Source organism: Corythoichthys intestinalis, chromosome 17, assembly GCF_030265065.1.
Source record: "Corythoichthys intestinalis isolate RoL2023-P3 chromosome 17, ASM3026506v1, whole genome shotgun sequence".
Classification (NCBI taxonomy): Eukaryota; Metazoa; Chordata; class Actinopteri; order Syngnathiformes; family Syngnathidae; genus Corythoichthys; species Corythoichthys intestinalis.
The window spans coordinates 32,580,215-32,598,335 of NC_080411.1; the positions used below are offsets into that span (position 1 = coordinate 32,580,215).

The window sequence follows — 18,121 nt, forward strand, 5'->3', positions numbered from 1 at the left end:
CCTTGCAATCAAACTAGAGCGGGCATCTCTAGGGCGCCAGCTGCATCTGCTTGCGAGCCCTTCAGGGCCCTTGTACTTGTATTTGTGTGTGTGTGTTTGTGCAGATTGCTGGGCATTTTTTTTTTGACGGTGTGGATTCAGCACCTTGCTAATAGTGCAAACATTAACTGCAGCTCACATCAAGAGGGCGGGGGTAGTGTTGGTGTGTGTGTGTTGGGGGCTCCCGTAATGGGGAGAGGGACCTCCAACAACTACCTACCGCCCCCTCCACGTCTGTGTTGGACAAAATGCGTGCATGCCTCTGCGCCTGCCTGCAAAGTGTGTGTGCTGCTGAGGGTGAGGAAGGGTGCAGCAGAGAGGGAGGGTATGCGTGTATGTGTGCGCTGGATGGCTGGATGATGTCTGAACTGCCTCACATGCTCACAGGCAGGAATTAAGCAGAGGAGCGAGGGAGGAAGAGGAGAGGACGCACCTCGTGCATCAATCTAGGGGAGAGCTGAAGGAGCTTCCACCATGCCTGCACAAGTCAAGGAGGTAAGTACACATGTGTGTGGGGGGGTTCTCCTCTTCCTCTCCTTGCAGAGATTATGCCGCTGTCATGCAGAAGGCGCCAACTGCCTACTGTTTAGTGCGGTCTCCTTGCGTTGCATGAGGAGAAGGAGCGCATGATGCTCACATCATCAAGTGTGTGCGCTCGTGCATGCGTGCGCGTGCGTGTACGTGTGAAGGTATAAAGACTATAGGCTGGTAAGGGTGCTGATTTTTGATTGTGTAATGATGAGATGTTGCCCCAATGGGAAGGGATGGAAAGGAGAAATCAAATAGTGCATACACACGCGTGCACGCGTATTTCACTGTGTGGTGAGTGTGCTGCCATCATGTATCATGGTAAAGCTGACCATGCAGCATTTAACTATTTGAGGGGGAGTACAAAGTGGCTGCAATTGGAACTCATAAAGAAGTAAAGATTTAATTTTGCTCATGGGAGGGCAGAAAAAGAATTAATAGTAAGCATAGAGCGGGCTCATCCCCAACTTTCACTGTGATAGCAGTTAGTAAGACATTCAGGAAATTTCAACTATTAGGTGCATTTTTTCCGAAAATTTTGATTCAATTGAAGGGATGTGATTTTCTTTTTCAATTGGAGTAAAAAATGGCCATGGTTTTCAAAATGGCAGATTTTGTGCATTAACATTGTACTGAATTCGTTTAGTTCATTTTATCAGACTTTTAAATTCAATTCTATAGATTTATGACTCTCCATTTTCATCATTCTTTTTTAATTTAAATTTTTAGTTTTCCTTAACCCTCTGGTGCATAGTGGTCAATAGACACTGGACAGCTGCTGAAACATATCTTTCTCTATAAAGCCTTGGTTTCTATGGTTTAACTGCATGGAGTCCACTGGATTGGACATGTCTGTAACTTCATGAAAAAAATCCTATTTTGTAAAAATAAGAATAAAAACACATCAGATAAAAATCTTGACCAAGGATTTCATAATTCATGCATCAGACAGTTAAATTAATATTTTTCCAGTGTTTTGTAATTAATTTTATTTTTACTTTAACATTCACTGCCAGATCTTCCCAGTTAAAATGGATTGGACATCTATCACTGTCAATGGCAGACAGTGACTTAATAATAAGTGTAATAATTGTTCAGACACTTACATGCAAATCAACTGAGAGGTAGAAAAAGAATAAACAAACACATCTACTTACCTACTGTACATACTAACCTACCTCTCCCATCCATCAATCCATGGGAACAGGAATTCAAACATTTAAAGCCAATATTTATTTTATTTAATATTCTCATATTTTTTTCATATTTCTCCTTTAATTCTTTGAATGTGAATTATGTTTACTGCCCCGTGAGGCCTTCAGGGTCAGAGGGTTTTTGTCTCCGAATTGATTGCATAATTGTGTCCGAGGCCCATGTCGGTTGGTCAACGAAAATGAATGGACATAGAGCAGAGCAGGGAACAACTTGTCACGCTTGAGTGAGATGAAGAATGACACGACGAGTGCCTCTTAAAGCTAATATTCAGAATTTTTCTTCAGGATTTATTTTGACTTCTGACTTTTAATGAGTTTGCAGTGCGCTTCACTTGGACAGTAAAAATCTATCTAATAGACTCTGCTGCTTTTCTGAACAAGAATCCTCTCACGGGAGGATCACATACTGTATACCAGGGGTCTCAAACATGCGGCCCAGTGGACAATATTTTGCGGACCCCTATTCAGACTTCAGTCTAGTCTGTGTATTAAAAAAATTTTTTTTTTTGCTGAGCTGATGTTTTGGGAGTTTTCTTTTATTCATTGAATCCCTCCAGGAACAGTGGTCACTACAGTGGACAGCTATTTAAAAATTTGACACTTAACAAATTTAACCCTTTATAGGGCAATTGACTATTTTTTTGTAATAAAAAAATATGAAAAAAATTTATGTATCGTTCTAATTATTAAAAATTTTGTTTTTAAATTATCATTGTAAAATAAATACATTTATAAATTAATGCAATGTTAATAGAAGCAAAATTAATGAAACTGAATAAATTAAATAATACAAAAAAAAAACACTCTGGTTACATCCCCAAGCAGTGTTGTTAATCTTACTTTCAAAAAGTAATTAGTTACAGTTTCAAATTACTTCTACTAAGTTACTATATTGTAAAAGTAATTAGTTACTCAGCAGAGTAACTAACATTACTTTTCATGTTCTACACGCCATTACATTATACATTCTATAGCATCTTTCACATCAAAGATGTTCATATTAACTGATTGACTTGAACTGATTTTTTCATTTAAAAAAACTTTGGTCACACTTAAAAAATTTTTTTTCTTCGAATTTTCACCTATATAAGAGTGTAACAGTATACAACTTTAACTTTCAAATGCTGTGAGAAAAAAAAGCCTTTTTGTTTTTTCTGTTTACTGAACTCGCACTGAACCGTGACACCTGTACTGAGGTACGTACTGAACCGTGACTTGTGTGTATCGCCATACCTCTAATATACAGTCTTGGACGAAATTATTGGCATCCCTGGGGTTTTTCCAGACAGTACATACAATACACAGTTTCTCCCAGACATGAACGCAATTAGAAATGTTTTCAGTATGAATGTATTTATTTTTTGGATTTGCATTGGAAAAACACAAAAAAGCTGAAGAGAAAAGCCAAAATGTACACAATTTTACACAGAATGCAAAAAATGGGCTGGGCAAAATTGTTGGCACCCTCAACTCAATATTTGGTTGCGTATCCTTTAGAAGGAATAACAGAAAGCAATCGTTTCCTATCACATCAATAAGTTTCGAGCACCTCTCAGATGGAATTTTGGAACACTCTTCTTTTGCGAACTCCAGGTCTTTGAGATTTGAAAGGTGTCTTCTTGCAACAGCAATTTTGAGATCTCTCTATAGGTGTTCAATGGGATTTACTGTAGATCCGGACACATCGATGGCCACTGCAGAGTTCTCCAGCGCTTTGTCTTCAACGATTTCTTGGTGCTATTTGAGGTATGTTTTGGGTCATTGTCCTGTTGGATCACCCATGACCTCTGACGCAGACCCAGTTTTCTGACACTACAGTGGTATGAAAAAGTATCCGAACCTTTTGGAATTTCTCACATTTCTGCATAAAATCACCATCAAATGCGATCTTTTCTTTGTCAAAATCACACAGATGAAAATACAGTGTCTGCTTTAACGAAAGCAACCCAAACATTTAGAGGTTTTCATATTATTATGAGGATAGCATGCAAACAATGACAGAAGGGGGAAGAAAAAAAAGTAAGTGAACCCTCTGCCTATGGAGACCTAAAGAGCTATTGAAACCAATTTTTACCAAACAATTTAAGTCAGATGTGTGCCCATTTACTGATGAGTGGTTTAAAGTTGCCCTACCCACTATAAAACACACACCTGGTAAGAAATGTCTTGATGAGAAGCATTGCCTGATGTGTGTCGTGGCTCAGTCAAAAGAGCTGTTTGAAGACCTGCGATCAAGGATTGTTGATTTGTATAAAGCTGGGAAATGGAACAAAACCATCTTTAAAAGTTGGGATGTTCATCAATCGACAGTCAGAGAAGTTGTCTACAAGTGGAGAGAGTTAGGCACTGTTGCTTCTCTCCCAAGGAGTGGCTGTCCACCAAAGATGACGCCAAGAGTTCAGCGTAGAATACTCAGAGAGTTAAAAAAGAACCCTAGTGTTTCTGCTAAAGATTTACATATATCACTGGCACAGTCCAATATCTCTGTGCACACATCAACTATATGTAAAACTATGGGCACAAAATATTAAATGTGATGGTTCACTTACTTATTTTTCCCCCTTCCGTCATTGTTTGTATGCTATCCTCATTAAAATATGAAAACCTATTCATGTTTTGGTGGTTTTAGTTAAAGCAGACACTTTTTTCATCTGTGTGATTTTGACAAAGATCAGATTGCATTTGATGGTGACTTTATGCAGAAATGTGAGAAATTCCTAAAGGTTCAGATACTTTTTCATACCACTGTACATCCTACATTGCGGTCCAAAACATTTTAATTGTCTCCAGATTTCACCCAGTGCCAGAGGCAGTAAAAATACCCCAAAACATCATTGGACCTCCATAATGTTTGACTATAGGCACTACGTCCTTTTCTTTGTAGGCCTCATTCTTTTTTCTGCCACTGGGTGCCTTGACAATGTGCAAGAAGTCGTGAAATATGGAGACTATCAAAATGTTTTGGGACAGGTCTGTAGGGTGTAGTGTCAGAAAACTGGGTCTGCGTCAGAGGTCATGGGTGTTCCAACAGGAAACTGACCTGAAACATACCTCAGATAGCACCAAGAAATGGTTGGAGACCAGGTGCACGAAACTTGTTGATGGTTATAGGAAGCGATTGCTTTCTGTTATTTCTTCCAAATGATGTGCAACCAGATATTAGGGTGAGGATGCCAACAATTTTGTCTAGACAATTTTTTTTAGTTTTGTCTAAAATTGTGTCAGTTTGACTTTTTTCCGCAGCTGTTTTGTGTTCTTCCAATGAACATCCATTTAATATACACATTCACACTGAAAACATTTGTAATTGCATTAATTTCTGTGGGAAATGCTGTATTTCCTGGAAAAGTTCCAGAGGTGCCAATAATTTTGTCCATGACTGTATAGATATACTTTTCAATATGCAGGCGAGGCTCTGAATCTCCTGCCTCTTCTGTCTTTGCTCTAGTTGTTTTAATTAAAAAACATCACACAAGGTTCATGAATACATCATTCAAGAAAAGTTTGGGGCAAGCGACTATTTTTAGTAATAAAAAAACAAAACAAATTATGATTATATTGTAGCATCTACAAGGACAGTGCCAACTTGGTGACGATAATGCACACTCAGCAGGAAAACAGTAGATTATTTTAAATTAATTATAACCACTTGGATGCCACAAACTACATGTGAAAAAAAGTTGCCCGAGAGTTTGAGATGACGCTCACCACGCTAAGTGCTAATGCTAAACAGAACGCGAATGCTATGCTTAATGCTCTGAGCCACCTAGCCAAACATTATTGCATTTGCAACGGTGTCACCTCCTCCTTTCCTGCTCTGCCCTCCCGCTTTGCTCACTCCCAGACAGCAGTGACAAAATCAGACAACTTGCACTTCATTCAACCAAATTGTGGTAACACGCCCCTTCACATCCTCAGTAACGGTAACGGCGTTGCAAAGATGGGAAAAAGTAATTTATTAGATTACTCACTACTGAAAAAAATAACACCATTCAAAATGCTATTACAGTGCTGGCTAAAAGTATTGGCACCCCTGCAATTTTGTCAGCTGAAGCTCAATTGACTGGAAGGGGCGAATAAACGTTTGTCATGTCATGTCCTAGCCACTCCTTCCAGTTTAAATGAATTGGACATCTACAGTATATCTGTCAATAGCAAGCAATGAGTTAAATACTATGTAAAAAGTGTTACTTTGGGACAGTGTTTTACACAAAACTCCAAAAATGGGCCGGACAAAAGTATTGGCACCCTTTGAAAAATCTTGTGCAATGTTTGTGTAATTAACAGCACCTGTTACTTACCTGTGGCACATAACAGGTGGTGGTAATAACTAAATCACACTTGCAGTCAGTTAAAATGGATTAAAGTTGACTCAACCTCTGTCTTGTGTCCTTGTGTGTACCACATTGAGCATGGAGAAAAGAAAGACGACCAAAGAACTGTATGAGGACTTGAGAAGCAAAATTGTGAGGAAGCATGGGCAATCTCAAGGCTACAAGTCCATCTCCAAAGACATAAATGTTTCTGTGTCTACCGTGCGCGGTGTCATCAAGAAGTGTAAAGCCCATGGCACTGTGGCTAACCACTCTAGGTGTGTCAGAAAAGAAGTATTGACGAGAGATTTCAATGAAAGATTGTGCAGATGGTGGATAAAGAACCTCGACTAACATCCAAGCAAGTTCAAGCTGTCCTGCAGTCCGAGGGTACAACATTGTCAACCCATACTATCTGATGCCGTCTGAATGAAAAGGGACTCTATGGTAGGATACCCAGGAGGACCCCGCTTCTGATCCAGAGACATAAAAAAGCCAGGCTGGAGTTTGCCAAAACTTACCTGAGGAAGCCCCAAATTTTTTGGAAGAATGTTCTCGGGTCAGATGATGAGCTTTTTGGGAAAAGGCATGGAAGAGGCCTTCAAAGAAAAGAACACGGTCCCCACAGTCAAACATGGCGGTGGCCCCTGATGTTTTGGGGTTGCTTTGCTGCCTCTGGCACTGGACGGCTTGACTGTGTGCATGGCACTATGAAGTCTGAGGACTACCAACAATTTTTGCAACATAATGTAGGGTAATGTAGTGTGAGAAATCTGGGTCTCCCTCAGAGGTCATGGGTCTTCCAGCAGGACAATGAACCAAAACACACTACAAAAAGCACTGGAAAATGGTTTGAGAGAAAGCACTGAAGACTTCTAAAGTGGCCAGCAATGAGTCCAGACCTGAATCGCATAGAACACCTGTGGAGAGATCTAAAAAAGGCACTTTGGAGAAGGCACCATTCAAATCTCAGAGACCTGGAGCAGTTGGCCAAAGAAGAACGGTCAAAAATTCCAGCAGAGCATTGTAAGAAACTCATTGATGGATACCGGAAGTGATTGTTGGCTGTTATTAAGTTATCTAAAGGTTGCGCTACCAAGTGTTAGGCTGTGGGTGCCAATACTTTTATCTGGCCTATTTTTGGAGTTTTGTGTAAAATAATAATGATTTAATTTTTCCCCCCATTCTCTTTTGTGTTTTTTTTTTCATTGCAAGCAAAATGAATGAAGATATTACTACCAAAGCATTTGTAATTACAATCATTTTCTGGGAGAAATTGAGCATCATCTGACAAAATTTCAGCGGTGCCAATACTTTTGGCCAGCACTGTATACTCTAATGCCGTTAATAAGAACACTGTCCCAAAGTAGCCCTTTTTACATAGTATTTACCGTACTTTTCGGACTATAAGTCGCACCTGAGTATAAGTCCCACCAGCCCAAAAAATGCGCAATAAAGAAAAAAACAAACAAACATATAAGTCGCACTGGAGTATAAGTCACATTTTTGGGGGAAAAATTATCTTGATGAACTCCAACACACAGAACAGATATGTCATCTTGAAAGGCAATTAAAAAAAATACAGTGCAGGTACAACATGCTGAATAAGTGTGCTGAATAAGCTGTGTAAGTGTATGATAATGTTTAGGGTTGGGCATCGTTTGAAATTGAATGATTCCTGTTCCGATTCCGATTCCACATTTCGATTCCCAATGATTCTCAATTCCGATTCTTTTAAGAGACAGGGTAAAAAAAAAAAAAAAGGCAGGGAAAAAAAACATTGCATGGTTCATTTTAAAGTCTTAACTGATTTTAACATGATTTAAAAAAAATATATGGACTTCTCACAGGGCTAATTTTAACTTGTATATAAATAGCAGTCTTGGAACTCGAGCAATTTTTTCCTGTTCGGCGGTCAGGGCATCGAAACATAGAATCAAAATTTCAAAATTTGAACGATTCCGGGAGCATCGGAGTGTTAGAATCGCTTCCCATCGATGCTCGATGCCCAACCCTAATAATGTAACATAATGCATGAACAACGAAATGCGAACATGGCCGGTATGTTAACGTAACATAGCTCTTAAGAGTTATTCAGCTAATTATAGCATAAAGAACTTGCTAACAAGTTTAACAAACCATCAGTGTCATTCCAAAACACCAAAATACCATGTGAAATGATATAATAATGCGTCAATAATTTCACACATAAGTCACTCCAGTGTATAAGTCGCACCCCCAGCCAAACTATGAAAAAAAAACTGCGACTTATATTCCAAAAAATACAGTAACTCATTGCTTGCCAGTGACAGAGATAGATGGTTTTTTAATTTTAATTTTTAACCTGTCCGGTTTAGCTGGTTATACACGGAGAGTATGTGTGTCCTCAGTGTCCTCATGGTCTCAACAGTTTTAATGTATCACGTGGGAGTTCCATATACATACTCCTATTTTGGTTGTTTATTATGTTTTATTCATGAGGACAAAGCAGCGAAGGGCTTATTGGGTGACAGAAAGGAAGGAAGCAGATAGAAGAGGGGAAAAACAAACAACAAGGCAAGGCAAGGCAAGGCAAATTTATTTATATAGCACAATTCAACACAAGGCAATTCAAAGTGCTTTACATCACATGAAGATCATAAAAATCACATTTAAATCAACACAACGTAAAAACCAAGACAAAAGATCGCATTTAATCACAGAATAAAAATAAATAAATAAAAATAAAACAAAAATAAAAATAAAACAAAAACTACTACTACTACTAATAATTGAAATCAGCAATGGTGATAAGCACAAGAGGAATAGAATGGGGTAGATTGAAATACATACTGTATTTACATGCCTATGCTACCTATGAACATAATGATGCAATCTTTAGCTTATTATATTCACCAGTAAACACCATGTACAGAGTTGTTTGTTGACGAGTGAACCAAAGTGAATTGGCAAGACGAGTCAACTGATTGCCGAAAATAAAAAGGTTGCCGACCTTCACAGGCAATTTCAGGAAAACTAAGACCGGAAGTTTATTTTTTTTAAAGCACAGGGGTTTTCTGATGTTTTTTTTAATGTATAAAGCACAGTACTTACTGTCACTAGACATTCTGAAGAGTGTGCAAAATACCAGGTTGGTTAGAGAGAACCCGGTCACTTATCTTATTCCTTTTCTGAACAGCTGTTAATTTTCTGAACTGGATTCGGTATGCTTTTTTTGAATACTTGAAAAACCTTTTGGGGCCCAGAATCTCCAGCGGCCCCGTAAGATAAGATGAGTTTGAGCCCTCCCTGATAATTGGGTCAATTTAAGAAATTTTCACTTCCTTGAGATCAAAGTTAGCACAAGGCTGAGCAATTATTCCGTGGTCCGAGCGACTTTTACGTTACGAGTAAAAAGATACAGAAATATGGGAGGGAAAATGTCTCTTTGGAGAATAATCGCTCGGAACAATCTTTTAGATACAGTGAAGAAAAAAAGTATTTGAATACCCTGCTATTTTGCTAGTTCTCCCACTTAGAAATCCTGGAGAGGTCTCAAATTTTCATCGTAGGTGCATGTCCACTGTGAGAGAGGTAATCTAAAAAGAAAATTTCAGAAATCTCAATGCATGATTTTTAACAATTTATTTGTGTAATACAAATAGCAAATAAGTATCTGAACACCTGTCTATCAGCTAGAATTCTGACCCTGAAAGACCTGTTAGTCCGCCTATTGAAGGTCTATCTCCAGATATGTGCTTGTTTGAGGTTGATAGCAGCATTGAGACACCTGTCCACCACATACAATCAGTAAGACTCAAACTTGTAACATGGTCAAAACCAAAGAGCTGTCCAAAAACACCAGAAGAAAAATTGTTCGCCTCCACAAGGCTGGAAACGGCTACGGAGCAATTTTTAAGCAGCTTGGTGAAAGAAGGTCCATTGTTGGAGAAATCATTCGAAAATGGAAGAAGCGAAACATGACGGTCCATCTCAATCGGAGTGAAGCTCCATGTAGGTTATCACCTTGTGGGTGAGAAAGGTGAGGAATCAGCCGAGAACTACACGACAGGAGTTGGTCAATGACATGAAAAGAGCTGGGACCACCATTTCCAAGGTTACTAATGGTAATACACCAAGACGTCATGGTTTGAAATCGTGAATGTTCCCCTGCTTAAACCAGCACATGTCAAGGCCCGTCTTAAGTTTTCCTACGACCATTTGGATGATGCAGAGAAGTCATGGGAGCAGGTTTTGTGGTGAGATAAGACTAAAATAGAACTTTTTGTTCATAATTCCACGAACCGAGTTTGGAGGAAAAATAATGACTATCTCAAGAACACCATCCCTACTGTGAAACATTGGGGTGGTAGCATCATGCTTTGGAGGTGTTTTTCTGCGCATGGAACAGGATGAGTGCACTGTATTAAAGAGAGGATGACTGGGGCCCTGTATTGTGAGATTTTGGGGAACAACCTCCTTCGTTCAATCAGAATATTGAAGATGGGTCATACCTGGGTCTTCCAACATGACAATGACCCGAAGCACAAAGCCAGGAAAACCCAGCAGTGGCTCCGTAAGAAGCATAACAAGGTTCTAGCATGGCCTAGCTGATCTCCAGACCTAAACCCAATTGAAAACCTTTGGAAGGAGCTCAACTCTGTGTTTCTCAGCGACAGCCCAGAAACCTGACTGATGGGTGGGCCAAGATCCCTCCTCCATTGTGTGCAAACCTTGTAAAAAACTACAGGAAACGTTTGACCTCTATAATTACAAACAAAGGTTACTGTACCAAATATTAACATTTGTTTTCTCAGGTGTTGAAATACTTATTTGCAGCTGTATTACACAAATAAATGGTTAAAAAAAATCATGCTTTGTGATTTCTGGATATTTCTTTTTAGATTATCCCTCTCACCTACGATGAAAATTTCAGCCCCCTCCATGATTTCTAAGGGGGACAACTTGCAAAAAGCAGTGTGTTCAAATACTTATTTTCTTCACTGGGTATCTGACATTCGGGATTTTGCTGAAATACAGTTTTTAGAGGGCTAAAGACATTGCTCTCATAATACATGCAGTATGGTTAATGCAAGCAAAATCAAGAAAATTTGCATATTGTAGACATTTACAACTTATTCATTCATTCAGTCAATCATTCATCTTTCGTTCCGCTTATCCTCAAGAAGGTCACGGGGTTACTGGAGCGTATCCAAGCGAACTATAGGTCAGGTGTGTCCAACCTGTGGCCCGCGGCCCAATTGCAGCCCGCTCGCTGAAATGATGAAAATACAGAGTGATCCCCAAAAAACAGGGAACTTTTTAACAAACCAATAAAACCTAGAGTGATGTGAGAAAAAATATTTTATTTATAGTAACTGAAAACGATGGCATGGATGATGGAATTTTAATTCTTAAAAATGACCTTCTTTAATTGCCATCCTGCTGTACGAATGCGTTCTTGAAATCTGCTTTAAAATGAAAATTCCATCATTGTTTCTTAAATGACATCTTTTAAGGTTTCAATTATTATAATTTTTTTTTTTTTCAATCACTCTTGGTTTTATTGGATTGTTAAAAAGTTCCCGTTTTTTGGGTATGGCCCACATGAAAAGCTTAAATTCTGCCTACATTCTGTTGCACTTCTCAGCTTTGACACTAGATACAGCTAGTCACTTAAACAGTGCCTCTCCATTAGTTTAGGAGTAAAAAACTGACATCTGGAAATCAATGTAGGAAACTATGTAGAGTATATTCAGTACAGTATTTTGTTTTTACATTATATAATGTATACAGTGGCACCGGAAGTGAGGTGCTGAGGGTGCTGCAGCACCCCCTGGTGTTGGGGAGGAAAAAAGTGTTTTTGGTAGAATATATATATTTTTTGTTAAGAATAAATTAATAATGAAAACATATTGAAACAATAGTGTATTTAACTTTGGGGATTAAATAACATGGCACCTAACTTGCTACCAGGTCAAGTTGGATAAGGCGCTATTGGAACAGAAAAGTCAACTGCTGACAGAGGAGGCGTTAATGTGGCGCAAAACAGCAAAATTTTCTAAAATTGAATTAAAGGTTGAAAATGAAGATGATTATGATAGTTTATAATTGTGCCCATCGAGGAAATGTTTGCTGCAGATTTAGACTGTGGAGAACTTGTGAAAAGTGGGCGTTGAACTGAAGCTAATTGGACCTTTTAGTTTTCAAATGTGTTTGTGTGTCTAGCTGCGGGGATTTGCATTACAATACAAGGGCGCTTTTATTTCCAATACAAAAACTCCAACACACACAGTAGGTGAAATAGCACGCTGTCTTTGCAGTAGCCTAGTAGTTAGATGTAAACTATCCAGCATGTGTGCGTACTGACATGGTGCACGTCTTGTATGGAGAAAAAGCACGAGCATGACAAATTTTGACTGAAGCGGCTGTTTTTGGATAGGAAGAACAAAATAAGATCCTCAAAACCCCCTGCTGTGAGTGACTTCCAGCGTCTGTGCTATATCCTTGTACCTCTAGATTATTTTGTTGCCCGGAGCCCATAACTCATTCCCTGCTATTGACAGTTATAGACATGAAATCCATTTCAACTGGGAAGGCTAGCATTGAGTGATCATGTTGAGCCAAACAACCAATCACACTCATACCTTAGGACAATGTGAAGGGGTCAGTCAGCCAATCCTTGCTTGTTTTTTGGGATGTGGGAGGAAACTGTAGAACCCCGGAGAAAACCCACGCAGGCACAGGGAGAACAAGCAAACTCCACACAGAAATGGCTGGTATTGAACTCTTGAGCTCCGAACAGCGAGGCAGACATGCTAACCACTCAACACTGTGCTGCCCACACATTTACCAATCCCTAGAGATTGTGGAAAATGTGTACTTCCGTTTAATATGATATGTAAGACATGTGAGAAAATGAATGGGTGGTAATTTGGTCGTCCCCTGACCTGCTGATGGCCACTATGTCCTGGTTTCTTGTCCGTGGATCAGCTCCCTAGTGTTCTCCTGGCTGTCGCTGACAATCTTGTGAATGATATTGAGGGGTGACTTCACTGTGTCCCCTTCCAGATTCTTGGCCGCATAGGAGCTCGTCCATCAGGTCCCTCAGAGCGTAGCTGCCTGGAATGAAATCCAAAAACGGTGACCAGTGTTCTCCGAGATTTTTGCAGACACATTCTCACGCTCACTTTAACCATTGAAAATATCATGACGAAAATGTTTCATTTGTCCTAGCCATGTATGTTCTCCATTTGTTGTTTTTTCCGAGTCAGATTGCGAGCGATCATTTCGACCTATTTGGCGAGCGGGCGCGTGTGCTTTTTAGTGACGCTGCAGTGACTTCTTTGAATAAGCTTTGACTCAGAGCTGGCCTGGCGTCCCCTCTGGAGCTTGACTCATCAGACTGAGGGGACAACAAGCGGGGCCCTTGTCTGTCCCGACGCTATCGGCCTCCCAATCCTTCATCAAGCTGTCTGCAGAAGATGCAGCTAAGTCCCCTCACTACCCCAATCAAACACACCCGGAAGTTATTTTGCAATCATTGTTATGTGACCCTTCCATCTCCACATTTGGGATGAGTAGATGAAAGCCTATTGTGTAAGAAGAAGCCAGAGCTCCCGTATCCAATTTTTGTCATGCAGCAGAGTCGAGTCGACCACTTGAGAGCTGCAGAGCGATGGCGAGAGAAAGAGATGCTGCAGGATTGCTGGAGTTGATTAGTGTTTTCATTTTATCTGAACGCTAGTGCACACTTTATCGTGCCTCCATCCATATAAGTGATGCATAAAACCGCATGTGTCCGATGGCTTTTTAAAATTTGTTTATTTCTATGACCAGCTCCTGGCTGGTTGGTTTCCCCTGCAGCTGCCTAACTCACATACATTATGACCGTTATCAGGCTTCCACATCCACACTGAAAATAGTAAAACACAGCAGTTACTGTCATTTTAATTCAAATTTAAGACAGGGGTGCCCATTGCATCTAACACGATCGACCAGTTGATTGCAACACTAGTGTGGGTAGCTCACGGCATCAAAAAAATAATGTTTTTTTTTAAAAAAAATGTACATGCCGTAATTTTCGGACTATCAGACACACCTGACTATAAGCCGCCAGCCACCAAATTTGACTCAAAGACTGTCATAAGACCAAATGAAACGCCATGAAGCTTTGAACCAATTGGTTGCAAAGCTATCATTGCTTCAAGAAGCTTCATTTGGCCATCACTGCTCCCTTCAAGGAGACAGTAAACCTCTGCTGCCACCTGCTGTAAACATTTGTTGTCCAACATGCCTCCAAGCATGCATTGCAGCGATACAGATATACTGTAAATAACAATTAAAATTCAGGTTCCGTGCAAATTATTTCTTCAGTTACTGTTCCAGTTGTTTCATTAATTGCTAGTGATTGTATTTGGTAACACTTTATTTGACAGCGGCGTCATAAGACTGTCATATACGGTGGTCGAGAGGTGTCAGGCGAAATGCAAAGTCCAAACACTTTGCAAATAGAAAAAGCACGAACCCCAATTGCAAACGTTTTGCAAAAGAAAAAAAGGCACGAATGCAAACTGCCAGAACACGATCTCCAATTCCTAAAGCGGGATCGCAAATTGGCAAAAGCACGAACCCCAATTGCCACAACACGGCAGCAAATGGCTCGCAGCAGGAATGCAAATTGCCACAACACAATCCCCAATTCCTAAAGCGCGATTGCAAATTGGCAAAAGCACGAACGCCAATTGCCACAACACGACAGCAAATGGCTCGCAGCACGACCGCAAAAGGCTCGCAAGACAATTGCAAAGAAGATGACCCAGAAGTTAAAAAAAAAAAAAAAAAAAAGAATAAAAAAGGCGACACTTTGTAAATTGCTATATGTGCTTTGTGACTATCTCTACGGGCCTCCGTAAAGTTGCCTCCCCCCCATCAGACGCAAATTTATATAAAAATGATGTTAATCGTTTGTGCAGCAACGGTTTTGTAGATAAAGTATTATGCTTTTATTGAGATATTAATTTCCAGTGGGGACGTCACGCGTAGCTTTTTCTTCGTTTAGCTCCCGCAGCTAATGGAGCGTACCAACTCTCTCAATAACAGAGGGGTGTCCTAACAACTAGCACTAACAGAGCACAAAAAAAATTCGGGTCCATTTTGCGGTAAATCGGGGGGCTTGAGATATTAATTTCAAGTGATAACGTCCCTCTAAGCCCCTCATGTACTGCAAAATGTTTCCGAATTTGTGCCATTCGTTTGTGCTACTTGTTAGGACACCCCTCTGTTATGTTATGTTAATGGATTGTACCAACTCTCTCCCTCTGTTATTTTAATGAAGCGTACCAACTCTCTCAATAACAGAGGGATGTCCTAACAAGTAGCACAAACGAATGGCACCAATTTGGAACCATTTTGCAGTAAATGAGGGGCTAAGAGGGACGTCATCACTCGAAATTAATATCTCAAGCCCCTCAATTTACCGCAAAATGGACCCGAATTTTTTTGTGCTCTGTTCCTGCTAGTTGTTAGGACACCCCTATGTTATTGAGAGAGCTGGTACGCTCCATTTGCGGCAGGAGCTAAGTTAAGAAAAAGCTACGAGTGACGTCCCCACTCGAAAATGATATCTCAATAAAAGCATAATCATGTATCTACAAAACTGTTGCAGCACAAACGAATAACATCATTTTTATATAAATTTGCGTCTGATGGGGGGGGGGGGGGCAACTTTACGGAGGCCCGTCGAGATGGTCACAAAGCACATATAGCAATATACAAAGTGACGTCTTTTTTATTGTTATTATTATTATTTTTTTTTTCAACTTCTGGGTCATCGTCTTTGCAATTGTCTTGCGAGCCTTTTGCGGTCGTGCTGCGAGCCATTTGCTGTCGTGTTGTGGCAATTGTCGTTCGTGCTTTTGCCAATTTGCAATCGCGCTTTAGAAATTGGGGATTGTGTTGTGGCAATTTGCATTCCTGCTGTGAACCATTTGCTGTCGTGTTGTGGCAACTGGGGTTCGTGCTTTTGCCAAATTGCGATCGCGCTTTAGGAATTGGGGATTGTGTCGTGGCAGTATGCATTCGTGCTTTTTTTTCTTTTGCAAAGCGTTTGCAATTGGGGTTCGTGCTTTTTCTATTTGCAAAGTGTTTGGACTTTGCATTTCGCCAGACACCTCTCGGCCACCGTAGTCATAAGAGTCTCATAATTATGACGTGATTATGAGCTTTAATGAATGCTCATGGCAGATTTCATTTTGTGTCATCCGGCAAATGATCTTAATTTTGAATGGATGTAAAAGATCCGAGTTGGACATAAATGGAGTTAGTGGCATAATTTGGCAGATGACACTAAATGACATCGGTCATAAGCATTCATTAATGTCCATGATAGTGTCATATCATAATTATGAAAGTCTTATGGCATTCTTATGATGCCGCTGTCAAATAAAGTGTTACCTATTAACCCAATAAACCAACAAATGAGCCGCACTGGACTATACGTTGCAGGATTCAAAATGAGGGAAAAAAGTACCGGCTTATAGTCGGAAAATTACGGTAGGTTATTATAATTTTATATTACAACCCGTTGTGTTGGCATCTGCCGGAATCCTTGCCCTTGACCACGTCATTGGTTTCAGCGATGCAGAGACAAACTGCTACAAACTGCTTTTTATTGCACAATTTCAATAGTTATGGATCGGTGTATCTCTTGATAATTGATTTTTGAATACTCTTAGACAATTAGTGTGTAAAAATCTGTGAAGGGGGACTTTAAGTACAACCAACAGAGGAGTCCTTTTGCTTTTATGTCACATGTGTGCTTCTATGATTGGTCCTCTTAGATTCAGTTTTTTGAAATCCAGCCCAAACCAAAGAAGACCAGACTGGCTTGCCAGATACCGTATCTCGTACATGGCGATAGTCAGGCTGACTTGCCAGGCTACTACATTTACTCAGACCCCATAATGGTGTGATGGACGGCCCTTTCATCATGAATTACCAATGAATGCAATCAAAAGACTGACAAGATTGGGAATAAGTGTAATAGATAAATAGATAGTGATTGAGTGGAAATTTATGAACATTAGTATTAGTGTAATTTTCAACATTACATTATACTAGCACATCTTAATTGGCATAAAAACTGAAAATTATTTTACTTTATGTATGTGTCTTAAAAAACAAAAACGTACTGAACCCCCTAAAATGAGGACAATTCAAGACAAACGGCACGAATTGTTTTCCAGTTGTTTGCCAAGTTTTTTATTTTATTTTATTATATTATTATTGTTGCTTTTGCACAGCCCTGCAAGACATTGCCTGTCATTTTGAGTTGCTATCAAAAGAACTGTGCGTAGTCAAATAACCGCACAAAGTTTGACAAAGTGCAGAGAAAGGACACAGTATACGCCTCGGTATGAAAGTTCAGCAAATGCACGTTATGCTTCTAAAAGGAAGAACACCACTTTCCCAATGTTTATCGGTCCAATTGCAAAATGTGTTTGTGCTGACAGGGAATGTTTCAAATGCTGCTGAGCTGTCATCACTGAACTGTCCGTGCGTGCATGTTGTGTTTTAGGAGCAGAGCTCCGAGGGGCCTCCTGCATTGTCGCACTCACAGGAGGTGAAACAAGCAAAGGTGGATCCACTGCCATCAACCAACACCACCAACAACAACAACGACGAAGTAGACACGTCCATCGCCTCTGCCATGACCAACGACAGTTCCACTGAGGCTGACACGCCCCTACAAACTGACACAGAGGTGTGACACTCACTCACTCACTCACTCACTCACTCACTCACTCACTCACTCACTCACTCACTCACTCACTCACTCACTCACTCACTCACTCACTCACTCACTCACTCACTCACTCACTCACTCACTGTCAGCTGCTGTTAAACAACCAAATCTGGTTTAGTTCAATTCAATTCATTCTCGTTGTATTCACTCTTCATTATATTTTCCACTCGAGCCACTTTAGTAACAAATCAACGTACAGTGTATCACAAAAGTGAGTACACCCCTCGCATTTCTGCACATAT

At 40.0% G+C, this 18,121-nt stretch overlaps 1 protein-coding gene across 1 annotated transcript in view; it reads left to right on the top strand.

The window, feature by feature from the left end:
- The first annotated feature begins 341 nt into the window (after positions 1–341).
- arvcfa (ARVCF delta catenin family member a) overlaps positions 342–18,121 on the top strand; it is a 69,341-nt gene continuing 51,561 nt past the window's right edge. The window contains exons 1-2 of the mRNA XM_057819204.1: positions 342–534; positions 17,652–17,837. Of these exons, the coding sequence (XP_057675187.1) occupies positions 514–534; positions 17,652–17,837 (207 nt within the window). The 5' untranslated portion in view covers positions 342–513. The remainder of the gene's footprint in view (positions 535–17,651; positions 17,838–18,121) is intronic.